The 25,519-nt window shown below is 40.4% G+C and overlaps 1 protein-coding gene across 1 annotated transcript in view; it reads right to left on the bottom strand.

Moving 5' to 3' along the window:
* Nucleotides 1-25,519, bottom strand: part of LOC110165906 (neural-cadherin-like) — a 456,074-nt gene that overhangs the window by 43,038 nt on the left and 387,517 nt on the right. The window contains exons 29-31 of the mRNA XM_055155988.1: nt 22,804-23,068; nt 17,020-17,203; nt 7,150-7,397 (exon numbers count right to left, since the gene is read on the bottom strand). Coding sequence (XP_055011963.1) covers nt 7,150-7,397; nt 17,020-17,203; nt 22,804-23,068 — 697 coding nt within the window. The remainder of the gene's footprint in view (nt 1-7,149; nt 7,398-17,019; nt 17,204-22,803; nt 23,069-25,519) is intronic.

Raw genomic sequence — 25,519 nt, 5'->3', positions numbered from 1 at the left:
GAGCTCTTGAATACAGACTACACAAACTAATAGACATTCATACGGAGAAATTCCTTATAGACTGGTGACCTTTGACCTCTCAGGCGTCAGGCAGAAGATCAGATCATCTCCTCTTCAAAGGGCTGGAGGCTTTTCCCCAGATTCACTCTATATCTCCTCTAAACTCTAAAGCCAATCTCTGCGGGCAAACGCGAGAATCCTCAGTATTCCAGTATTCTACTCAGTATTCTCCCGTCCTAAATGACCTTGTGAACTGTTTGTGCGGCGTTAGACCGGCCCCACTGCATTCATTTGTGCTCATCCGTATAAGTTTGAATTTTTAAAGCATCCTTGAGACTCCAAACAAACTAGAACATTTGTGAAAAGTGAAGTTTCATTCGTTTTTTTTAAAAAGCGAACTGAGTAAAATTTCTAGTGGAGGGTTCCGCTGCCTGCTGTTCGACACGGAGATGTTACTGCTTCGTCTGGAATGTTTCACAGTACGGCATTAAACCTTTCTAGCTTCGTGGAGACCAAACCGGACGAAGTTACAGGTCAGATCTGTGGAGAGGCGACCCCGCTCACAGTCAGAATGTTTGTTTTTATAGTAAGGCTGTGCAATTAATTGAATTTTGATCCCGATTTTGATTTGTGTGTCAAACGATTTCCAAACTCATATAATCCAGTTGAAATTATTTATCTTAACAAACTTTATTTTGGGACATTTTGTTTTGTTTTTTTTCCATATAAATAAGTATATTGTAGTGCCTTTTGTATACATGTTTACATACATAATTCACTGGTAACTAGAGACACATTAGTTACACTCTTGCCTATGTTCTGTGTTCAGTTTTCAGGTTCAGTAAAGTCACGGTCCCTTTAAGACCCGTTCACGTTTGAGGCACTGTTCAGTTCAGTTAATAAAGCGAGACACGACTTTTTGGGTCTGAAATGTGAGAAGTTGTCGGCTCCTTTTTATTACGCACAACTTCCACAATATTTATTTTATTTTTTTAAGATGGATATATAGTTTATTTTGGATACATTTATGTTTTTCTATGCCTTATTTCATGTTCAAAGTGTATTTTATTCATTTTATGTTTTAAATGTTTAAATCATTTTGTGCGCTGCTGTACACAGCCCACCTCTGGACTAATTATAAAAAGACAGTTTACAAAGACTACAGGTGACCTACAATGATGCTTTGCAAAGCTTTTGAGGAGGCCACGATGGACGAGTGCGATAGAGATGTTTGTTACTGCACGAGTGAACACTGCAAGCTGCACTAAGAATTTTAATGTACAGTTTTATTTGCAGACTGAACAATTCAGACAATTAAATAATAATGTCACTCACAAATATGAGATTCAGAGCAATAAGATATCTGTCAAATATGTGGAGACACTGGTATGGTTGTCTTTTAAAAACGTAAATGTTTATTGTTTTTGTATTGTCACTGTCCTTGTCTGTTTTAAAATGGACCATGAGTCCAAAAATAAAGATGATGAAGACGATGTTGATGATGATATACATCACAAAACTGCTCTACGGTACATATTTGTAGCCTATATTTATTTTCAATTTGGAAGTTTTGCGTAAATTATCAATAACAAAGTGTTTGTTTGTTTTTTGAGAGAGAGAAATGCTGGATAAATGCATCGTGTAACTAAAAATAATCGTTTAAATAATCGTGATTTAAATATTGATCAAAAATAATCGTGATAATTTTTTTTTCCATAATCGAGCAGTCCTATTTTCTAGGTATTTTTGAGCTATAAAAACCACCTGTAATTGAATAAATGTAAAGTAGATCTGTTTAAGCGGCACGGTGGCTGAGTGGCTAGCACTCATGCCTCACAGCAAGAAGGTTCTGGGTTCGATCCCCAGGTCGCCCAGGGCCTTTCTGTGTGGAGTTTGCATGTTTCTCCCCGTGTCTGGATGGGTTTCCTCCGGGTGCTCCGGTTTCCCCCATCAACCCAAAACATGCTACAGGTCTCCAGAACAGTTGATAGTCAAAGGTCAATTAAATACAATCAATCAATGAACCTGTCCAGGGACGACAGGTGGAAATTAGCACTGATGCTACAACCTGATGTACAATGCATCTCTCCTGTCACGGTTAATGCGAAAATTGTGCGCTGTCCCTGTCTCAAATAAATAAAATAAATAAAATAAATAAATAAATTAATGTCATACTGTGGAACATTCTAGGCAGAGCAATGACATTTCCATAGAAACCAAAAGGTGATGGACCCTCAACCAAAACAGTGTTACACAGTGCACCTTAAAGTACATTTTAAAGTTGATACTTTTGTGTTACTACATTTGAGAGCAGGTATCTGTACTTCTTACTACACTACATTTTGAAACAGGACTGAAAAATACAAGTATTTTTTATTAATATTATTATTCGCTTTCTGCCCTGACAAAGACCATCCCGCTGGTCGAAACAGGTTTGCGTCTCTCCATGTAAGACAGGACTTTGAATATATTCAGTCGTTGTGCCTCGGGTTTGTACCTTGACCAGTTTTACTTTTTTCAGTAAGAGCTACATTTTAAGATTTTTTTTTTTTTTTTTTTTTATTATCATTGTTTGAGACCTGCTGAAAAGACTGAGGCTTTATTTTTTAACACATTTGTAGAATAAAAATATACAAATAAAAACAGCTAGAAAAAAACAAAACTATTCAATTGTTTCTGTTGAACAAAATTCAGCACAAATCTGTATCAAAATCACTACAGCTTGAAGCTTTATTGGATCTCATAATCTTTGCAAAACACTTTTACTTTTTAGTCTTTAAGTAAATTTTTAAACAGGCTTTTTTATGTGATACTTTTAATTATAGTTGAGTATTTTTTTGCTCTGGTATCTGCAATTTTACTTAAGTAACAAAATATAGTACTTTTTCCAACTCTGATCATTTCTAGTCGAGTGTCTGCCACCTGTTTGTCTCCATGGAGATGTTATTGCTTTGTCTGGAATGTTCCACAGTATGGCATTAAACTTTTCTATCACAAGGGCGACGAGCAGGTTTCAGCACTACGCTACATTACAAGTCAGATCTGTGGAGATTCGCCCCTATTCACAGAAAGAATTATTGTATTTTGAGCTCTGGAAAATCAGTGCTAGAAGGATGAGTTTAACTCCAAGGCACATTCCAGGCAAAGCAATAACGTCACCATGGAGACAAACAAGCAAGGACGTAGGTTTGCATAGAGACGGTGGGGACATGTCACAACCAATATTTGGGGAAGACAGAATAGTCCCGACCAATATTTGACATTTTATTTTAGTGGAGCCAGGAGCTTAAACTGGCAGGACAGGACCGCACCTGAAGATGTCGGCTTGAGCAGGAGTGAGTGAAGACGCTGCACCAAACTTTGAAAAACTTTTCAAAAGGAACTTAACTGGCTTCATCTTCAATTAAACTTGCCTTGTAATGAGTTGCCGCCGAAAAAGAGGGACTATCACCACAAGTGCACCTCCCAAACGGAGCCCTACTCGTGCGCTGTGCACAGCCCGACTCTACTGACAATATTCCATGGAAAAATGTTTGGACATGACCTCACAAATATGTCATCACCAACAAGTAAAGGGAAATCTGCTACAAACTTCTACATCGCTGTTATCCAATAAAGAATTGTCTTAGAAGGACAAAGGACACAAACTGTACATTTTGCAAACTGAAAAATGAAACCACCTCTCACTTATGTTGGACCTGCCCAGACTTTGTGTGTTTTTGGAAAGAATTTATAAAACATATACACAACTTCTTATCCCATCCATCCATTTTGTTCCGCTTATCTGGGGTCGGGTCGCGGGGGCAGCAGTCTAAGCAGGGACTCCCAGACTTCCTTCACCCCAGACACGTCCTCCAGCTCCTCCAGGGGGACCTCGAGGCGTTCCCAGGCCAGTCCTGAGACATAGTCCCTCCAGCGTGTCCTGGGTCTTCCCCGTGGCCTCCTCCTAGTGGGACATGCTCGGAAAACACCTCCCGAGGGAGACGCCCAGGAGGCATCCGGAATAAATGCCAGAGTCACCTCAACTGGCTCCTCTCGACGTGGAGGAGCAGCGGCTCTACTCCGAGCTCCTCCCCTGTCACTGAGTTCCTCACTCTATCTCTAAGGGAGCGCCCAGACACCCTGCGAAGGAAACTCATTTCGAGCGCTTGTATCAGTGATCTTGTCCTTTCGGTCATTACCCAGAGCTCATGACCATAGGTGAGAGTAGGAACGAAGACTGACCGATAAAACGAGAGCTTCGCCTTTTGACTCAGCTCCCTCTTCACCACAACGGTCCGATACAGCGACTGCACCAATCCGCCTGTCAACCTCACACTCCATCCTCCGCTCACTCGTGAACAAGACCCCGAGATACTTGAACTCCTCCACTTGAGGCAGGGACTCTCCACCCACCCTTCTTATCCCATTTTACCCTTTCTTATAAAAATGTGCCGTTTGGTTTTTGCAGTGTGCATCATACGAAAAGTAAACAATATTATATGATTAATCTGTTCATCCTATGAGTTGGTTTCATGTGGAGGAGATGAAACCTACGTCCTTGCAAACCGGTAGCAGACCCTCTACGAGAAACGCTGCACAGTGCCCCTTTAAATCCATGATGAAACAGGAAATTCCACTGTGCAAATGTGGAATTGAAAGTAGAAGAAACCACACAACGGACCAAGCTGTTGAAATGCGATTCTGGGTTCTTTACAAGTGAATGCGGTCTGTGGCGTACAAAGCTGCCTTCATTAAAGTGCTCTGGTGTATAGACACATTCCGAATGCCAAGGGAAATAAATGTACAATGAAAGGAGAATTGAAAACCAAGAGAACACAGTGAAGAAGTCAAATGAGTGGACAGTGGAACATAAACCACGTTATACAGATCAAAAGTAGCACAGAGACTGAAATTGACTTGTGACGCTACAGCAGAGGAGAGACGAGACGAGGGACACACAACTGATGAGGAATATAAATATAAAAACAGTGTCAGAATCTCTAGAGACTTTTACGGTTTCTCTGTGAATCTCAAATTAAGACACGGCTCCGTCTCTCCCCTGCTCCTCACTAGCGCAGGTATCTGTTTCATGTTCTCGCAAACCTCCCATGGAAAATCACATCCGGCGCAACTCAGGAGATCAATAGACAGACAAGATGAGTGTGTGAACAGGCTCCACAAACAGACGGAAAACAAAAATACAACGGCAGGTGCACATAAAAGCAAACATCACACAAAAATATACAATACAGCAACGGAAAGATGAAATCAAATACGATGGAACACAGAGAAAGGCAAATAAGAACATATATTACAGCTTATGAGAAATACAAGATGATGTTACCGCTCGTGGTGGGAGTTTCGGCTCTTTTGTGGGATCCGATTCTTCTGGAGCTGTTCGAGTCAAAGATTGGCCTTTTGTGTATTTATTTGTATCACAGAAGTGTATTTTATCTGCAAATTCATCACAGAGAGACATGACAAAGGTTCTGATTTGTTTAAAAGGCTCCTGTTGTGCTATTTTTGCTTGTTTCCTCATCGAAAACATTCCTGGAGTCGTGTTTTGTTTTGTTTCATTCACACATGTTTAACACACAAACCCTGTAGATTTAGGCTGGGTTCTTCTCTCAAACGGAAAATGCTCTGTTCCACCTTGTGATGTCATGCAGGAAGTGATCCGCTGTGTTTTTAAACTCTATACACCTTCACTGGAATCATTTGGAAGATCATTTCAGCCCTGGAATTTTAAATCTCTATTAAACAAAAGGTAAAATGCAGCTGTTAAATCGAAAACTACAGCTTCATTACATCACAAGGTGGAACAGAGCATTTTCAGATTTGGAGACGTAGACCGACTAATAATCCAGGATTGGGGCATATCGGCTGTCAGCCTAAATCTTGCCGATCTTACCGAGTCAACGTGGACATGTTATACCTCGTTATAAAGCTTAGACTCTCTATATCTGGGGTCTTCAGCCTTTTTCCTCAGGTGAGTTACCTTTACGCAATGAAAATTCCAGAGAGCTACTAATTTTAGGAAATAAAGTGTACATAAGAGCCATGGCAAGACTTAGATAAGGTACAGTTTGATAAGACATAAGCTATTATTAATTTATGAGTGCACAAAATCAGGGATCAAAATGAAAGATCGACAATAAGCATTTACTTCATCAGTTCTAAGTTATTCGGGACAATACGTGTAATTCAGAAATCCCTTGGTGAGCTACTTGAAAGGGGGTGGAGAGCTGCTGGTAGCTACAGGTTGGAGACCACTGCTCTTCGTTATGTCCATTTAATCCAATTTACAGGCAGGTAAATGTCTTAATATGTGGCGCCGCATCAATGTTTATCTGCAGAGTAATTTGTCTGTGTTTGCGAAGCCGTACTGGCCCTGAACGCACCACCAGTGTCACATGACTCACGCGCACTTGTTTGCACTCGCAGCTGCTGTCAACATGCTGGATTATATCATATTTACCGACGACTGATTTGAGTCAGGATTAAAAGGACACTTATTTGTGAAGACTTGTGATCTGAGAGGAGCCTGTGTGAGCGGTGAGTGTTACAAATGTGTCGGTTTTGGTGCTACTTTTAGCTTTTTCATTGTTTAACTCGTAGCTGCTGTTTTCTCTTACACTGGCCTAGTGCAAAGTGACTATAGTGGCTGTACACATTACTGGACCTGCACTGGTATCTAAATGAGCTGCAAATAGAGGTGTGAATGATCGGCATTTACGCATATAGCAGTGGTTTACTTACTTTCTTTACAGGCTAAAATGTCATGCAAAAATGCCTACTGTCTTTAAATATGACTGCAAAGAAGCAGAATAACAATAAATGTAGCCTAAACAAGCCAAATTTAAAATCCAGTAGAGTCACACCTAAATTTTATAATCAAGATCTAACTCCAAATCATATCAGCGGCAAAAACATCCGTATCGGTCGGGCTTTAATCCAGGATTACTCAAACATGTGTAAATGAAACAATACAACTCCAGGTATGATTTTGATGAGGAAACAACATTATACCATGGATTAAAGCTTGCAAGAATCAACTTTGAGTAATACAGGACCTTTAAGGAATCAAAAGAATCGATCAAAAGAGCCGATTCCTTCCCATCACTAACAGTTACCACAGATGAAAGAGCACATAGTCGGCGTAGCTACCTAGAAACGCCATGACGCAGATGCTGATGGCGAACATGGAGCTGAGACTGAGGCTGTTTCCTTCGTCGTGGAACAGGGCCAGGGCGACTTCGCAGTGGCGCCCCCTGTAGCCCTGGCTGCAGTGGCACGAGTAGCGCGAGGGCGAGTGGGGGACGCAGGTGCCGTGGCGACAAGGACGGCTGGCGCACAAAGTGTAGACGCACACTTTACCCACCGGGCTCTCTTTGGTCAGGTGTCCGGGAGGGCATCTGTGAGAGAAAGACGAAGGGCGAAATGAAAAAAAGGACAGGACACGTGTGGGAATACAGCGTACAAAAAGAAAACTTCAGTCTACAGAGCTGTGAACCAGAGCTGCCAGCGCGGAAACAGATCTCTGAGGAGTATCGCCTCTTATATCCGATTTGAAAGATATGTGACAGTGCCTAGAATACACCAATGGAAATACTATTAAGTCTTGTTAGAAATCGAGTAGGGATTCAATTCTTTCAACTGGACAAAAGCTTTTTTTTTTCTTATGAAATACGTTTCACAGGTCATCCAAACTGCCTCTTCAGCTCTGGTCAGACGCTGCTGAACTCTTTCTTATATCGGCCTGAAGGAGGGAGCGAACTACAACTGTGCAGTTCAATAAACCAAGCTAAAAAACAGAAACTATGAACAAGTAAATGTGGTAATTTCAGAGTAGTTTCAGTGTAGTTAGCTCCTCTCTTAGACTTAGACAAACTTTACTGATCCACAAGTGAAATTATTTGGACACAGTAGTTCACACATCACAATATAATATTATAACAAAGAGCGAAAATATAAATGGTAATAATAAATAAGACATAATTATATAAATGTAACTATATAGAGAAAAAAGAAAGACAAGTAATAAAATACAATCAAAGCTTTATACAAGAGGACATAGGAAGACAGGATATAAGGTTATCTGTTACATAAAGGTGAGTTGTTGTACAGCTGTAGGGAGTATTATCTGTTACATAAGGGTGAGTTGTTGTGCAGGTGTAGGGAGTATTATCTGTTCCATAAGGGTGAGTTGTTGTAAAGTTGTAGGGAGTATTATCTGTTACATAAGGGTGAGTTGTTGTACAGTTGTAGGGAGTATTATCTGTTACATAAAAGTGAGTTGTTGTACAGGTGTAGGGAGTATTATCCGTTACATTAGAGTGAGTTGTCGTACAGTTGTAGGGAGTATTATCTGTTACATAAGGGTGAGTTGTTGTAAAGTTGTAGGGAGTATTATCTGTTACATAAGGGTGAGTTGTTGTACAGTTGTAGGGAGTATTATCTGTTACATAAGGGTGAGTTGTCGTACAGTTGTAGGGAGTATTATCTGTTACATAAGGGGGAGTTGTTGTACAGTTGTAGGGAGTATTATCTGTTACATAAGGGGGAGTTGTTGTACAGTTGTAGGGAGTATTATCTGTTACATAAGGGTGAGTTGTTGTACAGTTGTAGGGAGTATTATCTGTTACATAAAAGTGAGTTGTTGTAAAGTTGTAGGGAGTATTATCTGTTACATAAAAGTGAGTTGTTGTACAGGTGTAGGGAGTATTATCCGTTACATTAGAGTGAGTTGTTGTACAGTTGTAGGGAGTATTATCCGTTACATTAGAGTGAGTTGTCGTACAGTTGTAGGGAGTATTATCTGTTACATAAGGGGGAGTTGTTATACAGTTGTAGGGAGTATTATCTGTTACATAAGGGGGAGTTGTTGTACAGTTGTAGGGAGTATTATCTGTTACATAGGCAGATATAAGACCGTGTCCACCAGCATCTGACCAAAGCTGAAGAAGCAGCTTGGATGAAGTGTGAAATGTATTTTATCAAAAACAAAACAAAACAAAACAGAAAACACTTTTGTCCAGTTGACAGAATTGAATTTCTCCTTTGCTTTGCTGCCTTTGCTACCAGGACGACTGGGGGCTTTCAAAAACATCTTGAGTAGGGCTGTAATAATAACCAAAATAATATAATATAATATTGTAACTAGGGGTGTGCAAAAATATTGAAATATCGGTATATTGTATCGTTTAATGTGGTGATACAGTATCGATATAGTGGGCTGCTGTATTGATATATCGCCAAGAGTATATTTTGGTATATTTTACTAAATTATTTTGTTACAGTGCTACAGTTTTGTTGCTTGTTCAGAGGAAGGAAACTTGTTTATGCGAAACATTTGACATTTTCACTGTTTTGGTGATTAAAAAGGGGCATTTTTCATATTAACTTTGCACAAAAAATGGTTCAACAAAAACTTTTAGTATCAGAGCCATTTAGCCTTTATTTTTTATTGAACCACATCAAATCGTTTTGAAATGTATTGTATCGAATTGAAAGTGCACTGTATTGAGATATGTATCATATCGTGGCATATATATCGAGGTATGTATGGTATCGTGGCATTTGTATCGAGGTATGTATCGTATTGTGGCCTATGTATCTAGATATGTATCGTATCATGGCCTATGTATCGAGATATGAATCATATCATGGCCTATGTATCGAAATATGTATCATATCGTGGCCTATGTATCGAGATATGAATCATATCATGGCCTATGTATCGAAATATGTATCATATCGTGGCCTATGTATCGAGGTATGTATCGTATCATGGCCTATGTATCGAAATATGTATCATATCGTGGCCTATGTATCGAGGTATGTATTGTATTGTGGCCTATGTATCGAGATATGTATCATATCGTGGCCTATGTATCAAGGTATGCATTGTATTGTGGTCTATGTATCGAGATATGTATCATATCGTGGCCTATGTATCGAGGTATGTATCATATCGTGACCTATGTATCGAGGTGTGTATCGTATTGGCAACTTCTTAATGATACTCAGCTCTAATCTTAACGTCAAAAGTCTCACAATAATATCATGGACCATCACAAAATATCGAAATTACAATTTTTTTTTTTTTTTTGCTTAAATTCATTGTTATGGTGCGACATGAGCTAAAAAAAACAGAGGGAACTACGTAGACCATGATCCTTTGCTCCGTTTTGGTGCAAACTACATGAAAAATAGCAGTTATTTAGCATTTTGGACTCTTAATGAGTTGGATTATGACAGAATAAAAGTCTTGTCAAGGCGTTTTAAGCACCATGAGCTGTACATCATGAAAATATCGTGCAGAGAGATTTGGATATTGTTACATCCCTAATACTGCGAAGTGGAAATTGCCTTTGCAGTGGTACTCCTTTGTGGGTATTTGCTGAAAATATCCTCTGAATATCATTGAGCGGCGCCCCCTGCCTCTCGCGGAGCTTTATAACCTGAGGCAGAGCTGCAATCACCGTCTATGGATATTCCGTCAGAGTGAAAAGTGTCACACAGAGAGCTGAGTGTCCAGGCTACAGCTCCAGACTCAGTGGTCCTGCGGAGTTTAAAGGGACAGCTCCATCTCTGAGAGGACACTGTCTTATGTCTGTTCTCTTATTATATTCTCCCATTAGAAAAAAACTGGAACTGCGATGACTCAGCGGAGGCGCCACCTGCTGGATCTTCACATAACTTAGATATACTCGCTATCCCGTGCGGTTCTTATTACGGCCTCAGCTGGAGCAATTATGTAACGGTGAAAAATGCAAAAAAGTTATGAAAATATTGCGTAAATACAAGTACTGTCTCTATCACCGCTTTGAAACTCCTCGCCAATCCACAGGTGTAGACTTACTCCCGAACTTTATTGATCCACAGTAGCTCGCACGTCACAATATAATATAATAACTAAAGCGAAATGAAAATAAGTTGAAAAAAATAACGAGAAGCTGCTGTCAAATAAGGCGTGATTATATAAGTGTATGTGTACAAGAAGAAAAAATAAAGTAACATATAGCAATGAAATAATGAATGATATGATGATTGACAGGACATAGGGTGATCGGCCGCAGCAATTATTGTTGCCAGAGCTGGAGCAATTATCTAACACTGAATACATTATAATAACAAAGAGAAAACATACAAACGGTAATAATAAATACTAAATAAGTGGAAAAAATGACAAGAGACAGGTGTCAAATACGGCAATATTATGTAAGTATACAGTATGTGCATGCAATTTAAAGGTGCACTGTTTAACTTTTTGGTTGGGAGTTTCGATGGATATGTCATTGATCTATCTAGAATGTTCCACAGTGTGACATTAAACAGATTTACCTTACATTTATTCAATTACAGGTGGTTTTACAGCTAAAAGATATCTAGAAAAATAGGTGTTCTGACTGTGAACGGGGTCACCTCTCCACAGATCTGACTTGTAACTTGGTTTAGTTTGGTCTCCGTGAAGATAGAAAGGTTTAGAAAGGTTTAATGTCATACTGTGGAACATTTTAGTCAAAGCAATAACATCACTATGAAGAAAAGCTTTTGACAGACCCTCCACCAGCAAAGTTACACAATGCACCTTTAGATAAGATGGGGTCTGTTCTGTGTCAGCGTCCTGCACCGGGGTACGAGCAAATAGTTGCTGAAACTGGCGGGTTTTAACGTTATGGAATTTTACGGGAGGGTATGAGGGCAGGTAGTGATTACACACGGGCGGGTCAGGACCAAATCAGGACTAAACCAGGTCTAAACCAGGACTAATCTTGGACTTGAGAGAGAGAGAGAGAACCCTGAGCCCGTGGAGCAGTGTGTCCGCAAAGCGCGATCGGGCGACGGCTGCGCTTACCTCTGTGGAGCGCGGTCCTTTCGCCTGTGGTCACCCAACGATCTACATGGGCACACCTCATAGCCCGTCACAACAGTAACTCCTGGTTCAGTTCCAGTTTAGTCCTGCTTTAGTCCTGTTTTAGGCCTAGTTCTGTACTGGTTTAGTCCTCCTGGTTCAGTCCTGTAATCAGTCCTAGGTCAGTCCTGGGTTTGTCCTGGTTTAGTCCTGGTTCAGTCCTGGTTCAGTCCGTGGCCTATGCAGCACAAAAGTCCAGCATCACGATCAATGTTTTTTCTGCTAAAGCCTGTGAAGTAATGACAGTCGAGTCACGTTTGTGAATCCATATTCGTACTAAAGAAAGTGTAACCGTTTCATTTAATTTCATGACTGTAATTCTTGAAGTCGTAACTTTTCAATTCTTATTCTTCAATTCTCATTCTAATGGATGCTTCAGTTAAAATGCTTTTAACGGGTTTAAAATGGTTTTAACGGGTCTTGGTTGGTGCGGGTTAAACTTTGATATAATCATGGGTTAACAGGCGGGTGTGGTGCTGTACTGCGCGGATGCGGGTCTCTAAAAATTGACCCATGCAGGACTCTAACTTATGTTCCCTCATTTCTAAGCTTTGTCTCAAAATTAAACTCTAAGTCAAGTCATTTTTATTTTTATACAGTATTTAAAAGGATGATTCAGAGTCATTTCAACCTGGGATCCTCCATGACGTCTACATTACATTTATAGTTAGCGGTGCTGGATAATAGGTCAGGTGTAATTGTCGACCAAACTGGGTGAAATGGGGTTTAATTCTGATGCAAACTGATGATCAAGGAAATGTGGGAATATAGGGACTAATTTTGGGAAAAAAAGAGTTAACAAAAAAACTTGTGAGAGACCATAAGGCTGAGGAGACACAGGCACACTCTCTCTAAGATAAGTCTGAATTTGAATTAGAAGCAAATGTGAAAGGGACTGTACTTGATTTTTGTATTTTCTTTTTTCATGTAAGTAAAATTAGCGTCGCCCCAGTACAGATATAATGTAAAAGTTAAAGCGCCGTGTTCGGTCTCCAATTAATTATGAAGTGTTTTTACTGGCTGCAATCCAGAAAGTAACCTTGGTGCGTACGCTTTTTGTTATTAGCAGTGATGTGATGGCCTAGGAAAGTTGTGAACCGCAGCTCATTGTGGTGAATAATTAGAATGATAAGAATTTGTTAAAGGGACAGTTTGTTATTTTGGACATAGGGCCTCATTTCCGAGTGAGCCAGAGTGTTGGAGACGTGTGGAGACACTTTTTAAAATATTCCATCCAGTCCTTTTATTTGCAGAGGTCACTGGTGCTAGACTAGTGCATGTCAATGGCCATAGTTATCCTGCCACTAAAAACAGTCTTACCCACTCCACAAAACACCTGAAGTAAATCTATTATTACTCCAGACTTTAGAAGTAAAACCAGCCTTGCATTTGAAGGATTTATGTCTGAGCAGCAGCAGTGAGTTGTTCTTCCTGATAGAAAGCTCGGCAGTGGCGGACTGATATATGAGTAAATAGTCCCTCAACATGTGACGATTCATGCGATGCAAGGTAAGATTCATTTCAAACATTATTCTATCAACACAGACATTTACATGGACAGTCTGGTGTAATAATATATTTTCTTCTGGTGTTTTGTGGAGTGGGTAAGACTGTTTTTAGTGGCAGGAATAACTATGGCCATTGACATGCACTAGCCTAGCACCAGTGACCTCTGCAAATACAAGGACTGGATGGAATATTTTTAAAAAAGTGTCTCCACACGTCTCCAACACTCTGACTCACTAGGAAATGATAGTCTGATTCATCAGCCGGTTTCACTTCGTGGAAACTGTCTAACTTCGCAGCATTAGAATTCAGTTGCTTGACAGTAGGCGGGTACTTTTTTTCATTTAACCAATCACTGCTATTTGGTCATGATGTATGTAAAGCGTCACTAACGGGGCTAACTGGTATATTAAAATTTTCCCAAATCCCGTAGGTGGAAGGACAATAACGTCTTTCCCCTTGATAAAATTCACCAAACATTCTCTTTGTTCCAGCTTTAAATCGTCGATCTCGGGAATTGTTGCCAACACAGAATATATGGCTCTTCACTGATTAGCTGGTGCCTGAACTCGCATTTCCAGGGTTCTTGCAAACCGTCTAGTGTATTTCGATTCCTGACCTAGTCGCTGGAGAGAAATGAACTTGAGCAGAGGCACTAGGTGGCGCCAGCCTGGCTAAGGAAATGAGGTCCTATGTCCAAAATTCCGTACTGTCCCTTTAACAAAGCAAAGACGACTGCAAATAGTTTCAAGAGCCCATATTATGCTATTTTCTGATCTATGTTATAATGTTGTTTCCTCATCACAAACAGACCTGGAGTCGTGTTTTGCTTCATTCTCACATGTTTACCACACAAACCTGCATATTTAGGTTATTTTCCCAGACAGAAAACATTCAGTTCCACCCTGTGATGTCATACAGAAAGTGCTCCACTGTGTTTTTAAACTCAAAACACTTTCACTAGAATAATTTAGATCAGGGGTGGGCAAACTTTTTGACTTGTGGGCCACAAAGGGTTCTAAAATTTGACAGGGCCGGACCAAGAGCAGATGGATGGAGTTTTTGATTAATCCACCTTTTGGTAATCCACCTCATAAGAGAAAAAATTACAAGGGATATGTAGAAAACGTATCCCTTGTTATTTAAATATCCCATAATTGAAAATCATTACAAAGTATGACAACAAAATATCTGCATTTCAAGTCCCACGGTATTTACTATTTATTGAAATGACTTTTAAAACACTGAAAATTATTATTATTCAAGTTCGGCGGGCCAGATTAAAAAGAGTAAAGGGCCGCATATGGCCCCCAGGCCGTAGTTTGCCCACCCCTAATTTAGATAATTTCAGCCCTGGAATTACCAATCTATACTAAACTAAAGGTAAAAGGTTGAGCTGTTAACTTGTTATCGACCACTTCATGACATCACAAGGTGGACCGGAGCATTTTAAGCTTTGGAGATGTAAACAGACTCATAATAAAGAGTTACTCAAACATGTGTGAATGAAACAAAACACAACTCCAGGTCTGTTTTTCAGGAGGTAAAAACATTATAACATGACTCAAAGCTCACAAGTGTCAATTTGCGTAATATGGGACCTTTAAATTTTATTACAATTAATTCTGTTTTTCAGGTTTTTAAGACAAAAAATAAATAAATAAATAATAATGATGATAATTGCTAATTCCTGCCTGTGCTGTTTTAACTCGGTTTTATGTGAATTCATTGCTACATTAGTTTTACTCAATTAATTATAACAGTTTAATGACTTGTTTTTGAAATATTTTCCCTTGCACAGTGTAGGATAATTTTATTAATTTATTTCTTGGTTTTGTCCCATTCTGTTTACGCTCATTTTTATCCCACTCAAGAGGAAATTGTTTTCTGCATCTTAATTATGATATTTAATGATGTGTCGTGCTAATTACCATGGTTAAAGGTGCACTGTGTAACTTTTCTGGTGGAGGGTCTGTCAGCAGTTTGTTTCTATGGAGATGTCATTGCTTTGTCTGGAATGTTCCACAGTGTGACATTAAACATCTTAACCCTACATTTATTAAACTACAGGTGGTTTTATAGCTCAAAAATGCTTAAAAATGCTGTGATCTCCATGGAGAAAAGCATTTGACGAAAACCTCCACCAGAAAAGTTCCACAATGCACCTTAAATAGCAGTGTTGGGAGTAACGCGTTATAAAAGTAACAAATTACTGTAATGCATTGCGTTTTGCTCTGACACATTACAGGGAAAATAAAGGGCATGTTTTACTTGGTACAAATGTCAGTAATGCTTTTTTATCCTGGATTGAAGTGGTGGGTTTTTCGTTTTTCTTCATACAAATTCGCTCAAATAACTGCAGTGAAACGCCATCGTTATGGTTCCGAATGTCGAGACGGGCCTGAAGATGCGCCGGTGTAGACCGTCAGGTGACCACGGGCGAAAGGACCAACGCAGAACTCCACGTTCCACGAGGGTAAACGCAGCTGACACCCGACTGAGCTTTGAGGACACCCTGCTCCAAGGACTCGGGGTTCTCTCTGGGGCCGTCCTAGATTCTAGATTCCAAGTCCTAGTCCAAGATTAGTCCTCATTTGTTTAGTCCTAGTCCTAGTGGTTTAGATCTGGTTTAGTTCTAGTTTAGACCTGGTTCATTCCTGGTTCAATTCTAGTTTAGTCCTGGTTTAGTCCCGGTTTAGTCCTAGTTTAATCCTGGTTCAATTCTGGTTCAGTTCTAGTTTAGACCTGGTTCATTCCTGGTTCAATTCTAGTTTAGTCCTGGTTTAGTCCCGGTTTAGTCCCGGTTTAGTCCTAGTTTAATCCTGGTTCAGTTCTGGTTCAGTTCTAGTTTAGACCTGGTTCAGTCCTGGTTTGGTTCTGGTTTAGACCTGGTGTAGACCTGGTTTAGTCCTGGTTCAGCCCTGGTTCAGTTCTGGTTCAGTCCTCGATTCAGTCCTGGTTCAGTCCTGGTTCAGTCCTTGTTCAGTCCTTGTTCAGACCTGGTTCAGTTCTGGTTCAGTCCTTGTTCAGTCCTTGTTCAGACCTGGTTCAGTTCTGGTTCAGTCCTCGATTCAGTCCTGGTTCAGTCCTGGTTCAGTCCTTGTTCAGACCTGGTTCAGTTCTGGTTCAGTCCTCGATTCAGTCCTGGTTCAGTCCTGGTTCAGTCCTTGTTCAGACCTGGTTCAGTTCTGGTTCAGTCCTTGTTCAGTCCTTGTTCAGACCTGGTTCAGTTCTGGTTCAGTCCTCGATTCAGTCCTGGTTTAGTTAGTCCTGGTTTAGTCCTGGTTTAGTCCTGGTTTAGTCCTGGTTCAGCCCATTTACGGCGCAGAAGTTCGGCATTTTCACACAGTTATTTGTGTAATGTCTTAGATTATAAACACAGTCATATTGTAACGTAACAAATTACTTTAAAATGATAGTAACAAGTAAAAAATAAATAACACATTACAGTTTTAAAGTCACTTACCCAACACAGTTTAATTGCAGTAATTTGATAATCAGCAGCTCTGGTGTATGAACATGCAAAGAGACACCTGTATGTAAATGTGTGCAGACTGAGCCTTCTTACCGTAAGCTCTTTACCCACCAGGATTTGCCCCATCTGTTTACCCCACCTGCACTCGTGTTGTCTCCACAGATCCACACAGACCAGGGGGGAGGAGCACTGGTGTTTTTTGCAGGCGTCGGAGGAGCACCCACGGGAGACGCCTTGAGAAGTCACCACCCCGAGTCCTTCTGTGTGCTTCTCCACGTCCAGGGGGATGAGGCGGCCGTTAAACCTCAGGTCTCGCAAACAGCCTGGAGAGAGAGAGAGAGAGAAAAGACTCAATAATGCTTAAAGGAACACAGTGGAACTTTTCGGCTGGAGGTCTGTCAGCTGCTTGTTTCTATGGAGATGTCATTGCGTTGTCTGGAATGTTCCACAGTATGACATTAAGCAGGTCTACCTTACATTTATCAAATTACAGGTGATTTTATAGCTCGAAAACACCTACACAGCAAAAACTGGAGGGTTACAATTTCAGGGTAAAATATTTCAGAATAGTTTTTAACACACAAAAAAAGTGTTATTTTAATTAGGGATGGACAGTCGATTACATTTTCTTAATCTACCAGCGAGAATTAACGATCGATTTTCAATTAATCATTAACATTTTTTTATTAAAATTATTATAATTATTATTACTATCACTAATCTGCATAAATAAACTCAACTTTACTCAGCTTTTATAAACCATAACCACTGTAGAGTCACATCGGCCGATTTGAGATTATAATGTGTTTAATGCGGCTTTGCCACTTAAAACCACATGACTCATTTGCATAAACTAAAACCACTGCTCTTTAGCCCAGTTCTTTATTTAACATTTCATTTAATTTCACTCACTTTATTTATGTTGGTCACTTTATCTATTTTGCCTACTGTTATGATGAAAAGACTGAAAAGTGTTTGTCTTTTGGACGCATGTGTCATTTGACATGTGGCATTTTACGTTTACATGCACCGTGACGAAATTGGGATACTCAAAAAACCCAATCATACTCAGACACTGATGTGCAGTAAACACACTCACTGAGTGGTACAGTGTCTCCAAGGAGCCAGAACCCAAACGTGGGACTGTGAGGCACAACTCCAGTGTTTGTGTCAGACGCAGCCTCGTCTCCTTACACTACACACAGTACCGTATTTTACGGGCTATTAGTCACTCTGGATTATAAGACGCACTATCATTAAAAGGTCTATTTTTGAACTTTTTTCACAAATAAACCGCACTAGACTTTAAAGGAAACACAACAGTTGGATGGGTCAGTGGGACTTTGTTTGTGGCGTTCACAGTGACTCTGGGCTTTGTTCAGTTGTGGCGTGTAGGGAGGGTGCTGTCTGGGACCGCTGGGACTGCTGGATCGTTCGCAGTGACTCAGTTGTTCAGTTGTGTCTAGAAGTGGCACATTGGACTCGCTTTTTCAGTTCGTTCCTTCATTCCGTTCCTCGTCGGCGTGGAGTGATGAGTGTGTCTGTGGGTGTTTTTCGCCGTGCGGTCGCTGTCTGCTCCGTGTGTGTTTGCGTGTTTGGTGGTGCGGTTTTGTAGTTTACTGAAGTCGTGCTGGGACACCTGAGTGGATTCGTGTATGGGGCGCTCTGGATTGCGAGGCGCGTGGCCGTATTTTCAGGGTCATTAGACGCGGTCTTAAGCCTTTAACCGCGTCTAATGACCCTGAAAATACGGTAACCTACATTCAGTTTGTCGATTAAAACTGAACGTGATCGACGAAGCCTAGCACCAGCGACCTCTGCAAATACAAGGACTGGATGGATTATTTAAGTAAAATATCTCCACACGTCTCCAACACTCTGGCTCACTAGGAAATGAAGCTTTATGTCCAAAATTCCAGATTGTCTCTTTAAATTAACTAAAATAAAGTGTAAAAATTAAACTCCTCTGTGTGTTGTTTAGCTAAATCAGGATAAAAACATTAATATAACTCTTGATTTTGGGGTTAAACAGGAACTTTGGTCCAGTGTTACGTAATGAACATTTCCAAAAGTGTTAAATTAACTCTGGAACAGATTGGACTCTTATAAACCCTGAGAAAATGTAAAAAAAAAAAAAAAAAAATTCTGTGAGAGTCAATTTTAACACTTGACCTTTTGCTTTGTAGAAAAACAGATATTCTGACTGTGAGCGGGGTCGCCTCTCCGCAGATCTGACCCGTAACTTGGTCTGGTTTAGTCTCCCTGAAGATAAACTCAGATTTAACACCGAACTGTGGAAAATAACCGATAAAGCAACAACGTCTCCGTGTATAAACGCGTTTGACGGACTCTTCGGCAGAAAAAGTTACATCTGTAAAGACCCCGGTAAAACACAAGTCCTCGGGCGAAGTCTTTCATGGACATTTACACTAAGCCAACATGTGAAGTCCAAAAACAAAGATGCACCCCGCTGACACGCCTAGACACTGGCGAGCAGACGAGTACACAGGCTCAGAATACACACACACGCACGCACACACACACGCAAACACAAACAGCCCCGGGCCTACCTGCCAGCATGCCCCTTTTTGCTAGATAGTCTCTTTCTAGCAGCTAGTTTTCTCTCTCTGTGGGAAGTGTGGGGTCTGACACATGATTTAAATACAGATCAGGAGCTCTCATGTCTGCGTCTGCTTCTAAATACTCGGTCAAATCACAGTCGGCAGTTTCTCGAGTGTGACGAGGGGGATTTCATTGAAAACTCCGGTTAATTAGTCACTGATCTAGACTTCAGTTTGAGCCGTCGTATTACGCCGTTTGCTGATCTCTGCGATATGTTTCCTCATCACAAACGTACCTGGAGTTGGGTTGAGTTTGTTCCATTCACAAATGTTTAAAACAAAGATCCTGCATATTTAGTTTCAGCCCTAGAATTGACGATTTCTTCTAAACACAACATGCCTCTTGACTTGAAAACTACTGACAAAACGAATTTCTGGTTAGTCGCTGATCTACACTTGGACTGATTTCATTATAACTTTTAGGTTGGGGGTCCGTCACCTTCTTGTTTCTCTTGTCACTCCTCTCTCTGGAATGTTCCACAGTATGACATTAAACAGCTCTACCTTACATTTATCAAATTACATGTTGTTTTATAGCTCAAAAATACCTGCACAGCAAAAACAGGAGGGTTAAAATTTCAGCAGGGATGTAACGATATCCAAATCTCACGGTACGATATTTATTGTGATATTTTGATGAGGTTGATATAATTGTAGATGGAACACTTGTTTTTGGTCTTTAAACAGAAAGTTACCCTTACTGGAAAATGTAAACGTGGGCAAGGTACAAACCTGAGGCACTCCGACTGAGTATATTAAAAGTCCTTTACTACGTGAAGGGATGCCAACGTGTTTTGACCAGCAAGATGGTCTTCGTCCACTTCGTCGTGACCACTATGCCCTGACGAAGACCATCTTGCTGGTCAAAAGGCGTTGATCATCCCTTCATGTAATAAAGAACTTTTAATAAATTCAGTCGGAGTGCCTCAGGTTTGTACCTTGCCCACTTTTACATTTTCCAGGTAACTTTCTGTTTAAAGACTACTGTTTTAACCCTTGTAGACCTCTACTGCTATTTTTTATTTTTTTTACTCTTTTATGACCCAGTGAAGCGCTCTACCTCTTTTTCTTTATCTGACTTGTTTTTGGTTTTAAAATACCTTGACAAGATTTTGGTGAGAATTATTTCTGTCATAATCCCAAAAATTCAAGTCAAAAAAATTTTCTTCATGTTGTCTGCACTGAAATGAATCATGGGATATGTAGTTTCAGATGTTTATAAGCTGTTGCTACTATAAAACCATGCATTTAAGCAAAGAAACTTCAATTTATTGTGACAGACAACAATATTATTATGAGACTTCTGACGATACGATATCATGATATTTTCAATAATGTTAAATCCCTAAATTTCAGGGTAAAATATTTCAGAGTTTTTAACACAAAAAGTGTTATTTTAACTATTTGTAGTGTAACTATACTAAGTTAAATGGGGATTTGAGTTGAGGTTATTTGCCAAAGTTTATATGGTTGAAGTTAATTCAACTTCCACTAGTGTTAATTTAGCATCTCCCACCCACCACTTCAAACTACCACAAGAGAAGACCAGTTTGACCAGTTTTGTGCATAATTTCATCTTAAATTAACTAAAATAAAGTATAAAAATAAAACACCTCTGTGTGTTGTTCAGCTAAATCAGGATAACCCCACAAAGTGTTCTCAAAACTTTAATATAACTCTTGATTTCAGGGTTAAACAGAAACTTTGGTCCAGTGTGACTTAATTAACATTTCCAAAAATGTTAAATTAACTCTAGAACAGATTGGACTCATATAAACCATGAGAAAATGATAAAATTGATTCTGCGAGAGTCAATTTCAACACTTCATTTTTTGCTGTGTGGACTGGAGTTGTCCTTTTCTGTATTGCTCCACTGTGTTTTTAAACTCCAAACCTTCATTAGAATCATTTGGATCATTTCAGCCCTGGAATTGCCGATTTCTACTAAACTAAACTATCGACAAAAGGAATTTGCTTTAAAACTCTTTCTTCTTTTTTGGTTAAACTTGTGCAGACATGTATCCAGGGAGCTCCAGTTGTGTCCTGATGGAAAGGAGTCGCTTAAAGGTTGTATGGAGGATTTTATTTTTTTTTTTTTGTTTCAAGTTGTCAATGATAGCATTATAGAGGTGCAGTAGCCTTGTAATTATGATGACCAAAAAAAATAAAATAAAAATTCATCAACTCTGGACGTGGTGGGGCTACACATTTGCCAATAGATAACGACACTGCCTCGTTATCTGTGAGCTGACAGGCTGTCAATCAATCTCCCTACGTTTCTAGCGTAACTGACTTGCCTGCGCCGCCGGTACGTGGTTTACGTACGACTGTCACGCAGTCCACAGACGCAAGACGCACAGACGCTGTTTACTCCACCAACGCAACAGTTCTTAGCGGCTTTTTTTGACCTATATCTTCCTCGCAGTTCGCACAAAGTTTGTTGCAATGGCGACAAGAATCCAGGAGCAGTTCGCCGCAAAAGAAAGTCCGTTTTTGAGGTCGCTGAAAGAAGAAGACAAGGGGAAAAGCAGCGAAGCCAAACTAAGGTGATTCTTGAAGATTCATTCCAGCGATGGCGCGACTGAAGCAGACGCAGGGTCTAAAGACTGACGCACTGGTCCACAAATTACTCCTGGACAGGAAACTTCTGCTTATTATGAAAACGTACTTTATTTCCAAGAGCTTAGACAAACGTTTTTCAGGACACGAAAGCGATATCCTATGTCTGAAAACGTAATTTTCAAGGCAAAGAAAGAGTCCGCTTGCTGCTGCGTGTTGTAGCTAGTTCATTCGCACTGAATCTCCGCGCAACCTTCTCTGCACCCCTTTCCTGCTCCTCTCCCCGCTGCCCGTTCCGCTCTTCCCCCTGCTCCTCACTTCTCCGGGCACGGAATCTCCGCATGCACCCGCTCCCTCTCTCCTCTCCCCCGCTCCTCACTTCTCCGTCTTGCTAACCAACACTGTAGTTAGTTGTTTACAAGTCATGTGCAGCACCGGCTGTAAACAAACCTGTTTCTGGCGTAAAGAGGAGGCGGGAGGAGGTGTTTCTACGTAGGAGCTGTAGGGGAGGGGGGGTGGTTTCACGCATGCGCAACATTTGAAAAAGGACAAACAGTCGCTGGATTTCTCGTTCCTTGGAAAATCCTCTATACAACCTTTAAATACTAAATAAAATGTGTGTTTGCTCATTTACCTGCTGAACATTGTGACAAAAGGAATTTCATTAAAAACTTTGGTTAATAAGTCACTGATCTGCACTTGAATTTCTACTTTTTGTGGTCAAACGTGTAGCAGACATGTACCCAGGAAGCTGCGGTTGTGCCCGGACGGGAAGGAGTTGCCGACCATCACCAGCGCGGAGTCGATAATGATCTCGTGGCTGCGTCCTGGAGCGGCCGTGACCTCGCGCTGCCCCCCGCCGCCGTCCACGCGCAGGCTGAACTCGCGCCCCACCCGCTCCAGCTCCACCTCGTGCCACTCGCCGTTATTAAGGCGAAACGAGTGGAGAGTCACGTTGTAGTCTCCATCGCCGAGGTTGTAGAAAACAGCCAGCAGACCTTGGATAACCTGCGAAACAGCACAGAGCATGAGGGAGACTGCAGGTGAATGGGAGAAAAGCTTATATTTAGAGATATTTGAAACTTTTTCCCTGGTTCAGTGAGGTAAAAGCAAGAAAAAAAAATGTATTACAAGTTTTTTATCAATGTGAAAATAAGCCTTTTATGTGTAAAAACTGACTAAATTGACCATTTTTTGGGACATTCAAAACAGAACATGAAAAGAAACAGGTTTAAAATTATTGTTTCTTTTTGCTGTTATATTAGATACAAAAAATATAAAAGAGGAGTTTAGTTATCTTATTCAGTATTTGAAAAACCAAAATCTCACTGAAAATTGGCCTAAAAATTCAAATTTCGTCTAATTTTTTTGGAGTTAAAACATGAATAAATCAGACTTGGAGTTACATATCAAAAAATCCCTCGGTACATTTCGTCAAAATCTTGAAAAGTACACAAATGTAAAGTTTGGTGTGTGTAGCTGCTACTTTAAGGGTTTTAAGGGCTGATCCTTACGTCTCTATGGGGAAGAATGTGCATACGGTGACGCAAAAGTGTGTGGAATTCGATTGGTATGTTTGTACTTAAAGCAACAAGGGCATCTTTGATCTTTGAACATACAGAAGTTTTCACACCACAAATTTTCATCAGCTGCTCCTTCCACAGAGTTGTCTGAGGACCAGACCAGGACCAGACTAGGACTGAGATCAGGACCAGACTGGGACCAGACCGGGACTGAGACCAGGACTCAGACACGGACCAGGCCGGGACTGAGACCGAGACCAGACTAGGACTGAGACCTGGGCCAGGGCCAGGGCCAGGACTGAGACCAGGACTGAGACTGGAACTGAACCAGGAGTGAGACTGGTTTAGTCCTGGTTCAGTCCATATGCGGCGCAAAAGTCTGGCATCGCAGTTTAAGTCACAGAAACAGGCAATGGTCGTTATCTGTTTTTTTCCATTATTCATTTAAACACAGCATCGAAAACTGAAAAAAACTAATTGTTGTCCGTTTTTCAACTGGAAACATCGAGTGGTTCTCCAGATCTCATCTAATACTGTCTGACTCGCCTGTGACGAACTGGTGCATCCAGAATTTGACAGAGGTGATTGCAGATCCTTCTCTGTTCACTGATAGTGTCTCTGCAGATTCTCTACATTTGCTGGGACGCCTGCTGTTGGAGCAGCTTGACGGTCCGATGGATGGAAATGATCCGACATGTTTGTTTCTGTGTACTATATGTATGTGATGTAAACGCGTACACGACATGAGCAGATCTGACCAGAGTTTTTGCTTCTTGGACAGTGTAGACGGAAACACTACGGCGGAGCATATTCAACTTTTCCACTCTGGAGGGTGGTTTCAGATTTTTGCGTTTTTAAGCCCCAAAAACGCCATCACCGTCTAAACGAAAGGCACTTCCGATAAAAATATTGCTTTATAATATAGGTGGAGGTGGGAGGAGGTGGGGATTTGCAAGTCGTGATTTTTAGGACTTGAGACTTGACTTGATAAAATGGACAAAGACTTGGAACTCAACTTGGACTTGAGCCCTGTGACTTGAGAAGACTTGATACTCCTCCTAAAAATGAATATGTTTTTAGAAAATACTTTTCTCTTTACAGCTGATAAATGCCGTGCTGAATTTTAAAGGAACAAACTGTAACATGTCCATCCCACTTCTGTTTAATACTTTAGATGGAATTGAAGTACTGCGATACTGTATCATCAAACGTACTACAGTAATAAGCAGTACACTACAGTAAAACAAGGGGAACTACACAGAACATGATCCTTAATGACAACACTTTGAATTAGCACCATTAATTTTTAAGTATATTTAGTTTAAAAGTCATATAACCTGCAAAAATCTAAGCTATATTTGTTTTTTTTGGTTTAAAGATTTGAAATGACTTGAAGCTCAAAGCAGACGACTTGGACTTAACTTGAACTTATGGGCCAGTAACTCGAGACTAGACTTGGACTTGCCTGTATTTGACTTGGAACTTGACTCGGACTTGAGGTCAAAGACTTGAGATTTACTTGAGACTTGCAAAACAACCACTTGGTCCCACCTCTGTAATGTATCGTTAATATATTATAAATATCGTTTTTACCCTGAAGCGTCGCGTAAACAGACCCTAAGAAAACGACCTTTGCAGCTACAGTGTCTCATAAAAAAAACTATGGCTGCAAGTTGATTAAATTCACTATTAAAACGTCTTTTAAGGCAGAGTGGACAGTTTAGTTGTTGCTTGTACGGCAAAACTGAGCAAATAAACCTGAAATGTCTCCTCTTCAAGTTCAGTAAACACGTACGAAAACCCTGAGACAAAAGCAGATATGATGTAATGCTTTTAAATTTAATTAGTTCATTGAAAACCGTGTCATTGAGGCTCTCTTTTCATAAGTGCACATCACCGGGAGCAAAATGGCAATGAAACAAATACAGTTTTAGTC

The sequence above is a fragment of the Boleophthalmus pectinirostris genome, unplaced genomic scaffold (genome assembly GCF_026225935.1).
Source record: "Boleophthalmus pectinirostris isolate CB_2022bp ecotype Guang Dong unplaced genomic scaffold, ASM2622593v1 HiC_scaffold_2, whole genome shotgun sequence".
In the NCBI taxonomy this organism is placed as follows: domain Eukaryota; kingdom Metazoa; phylum Chordata; class Actinopteri; order Gobiiformes; family Gobiidae; genus Boleophthalmus; species Boleophthalmus pectinirostris.
Note: the sequence above shows the minus strand (reverse complement) of the source record. Positions and strands in the feature narration are given on the sequence as shown.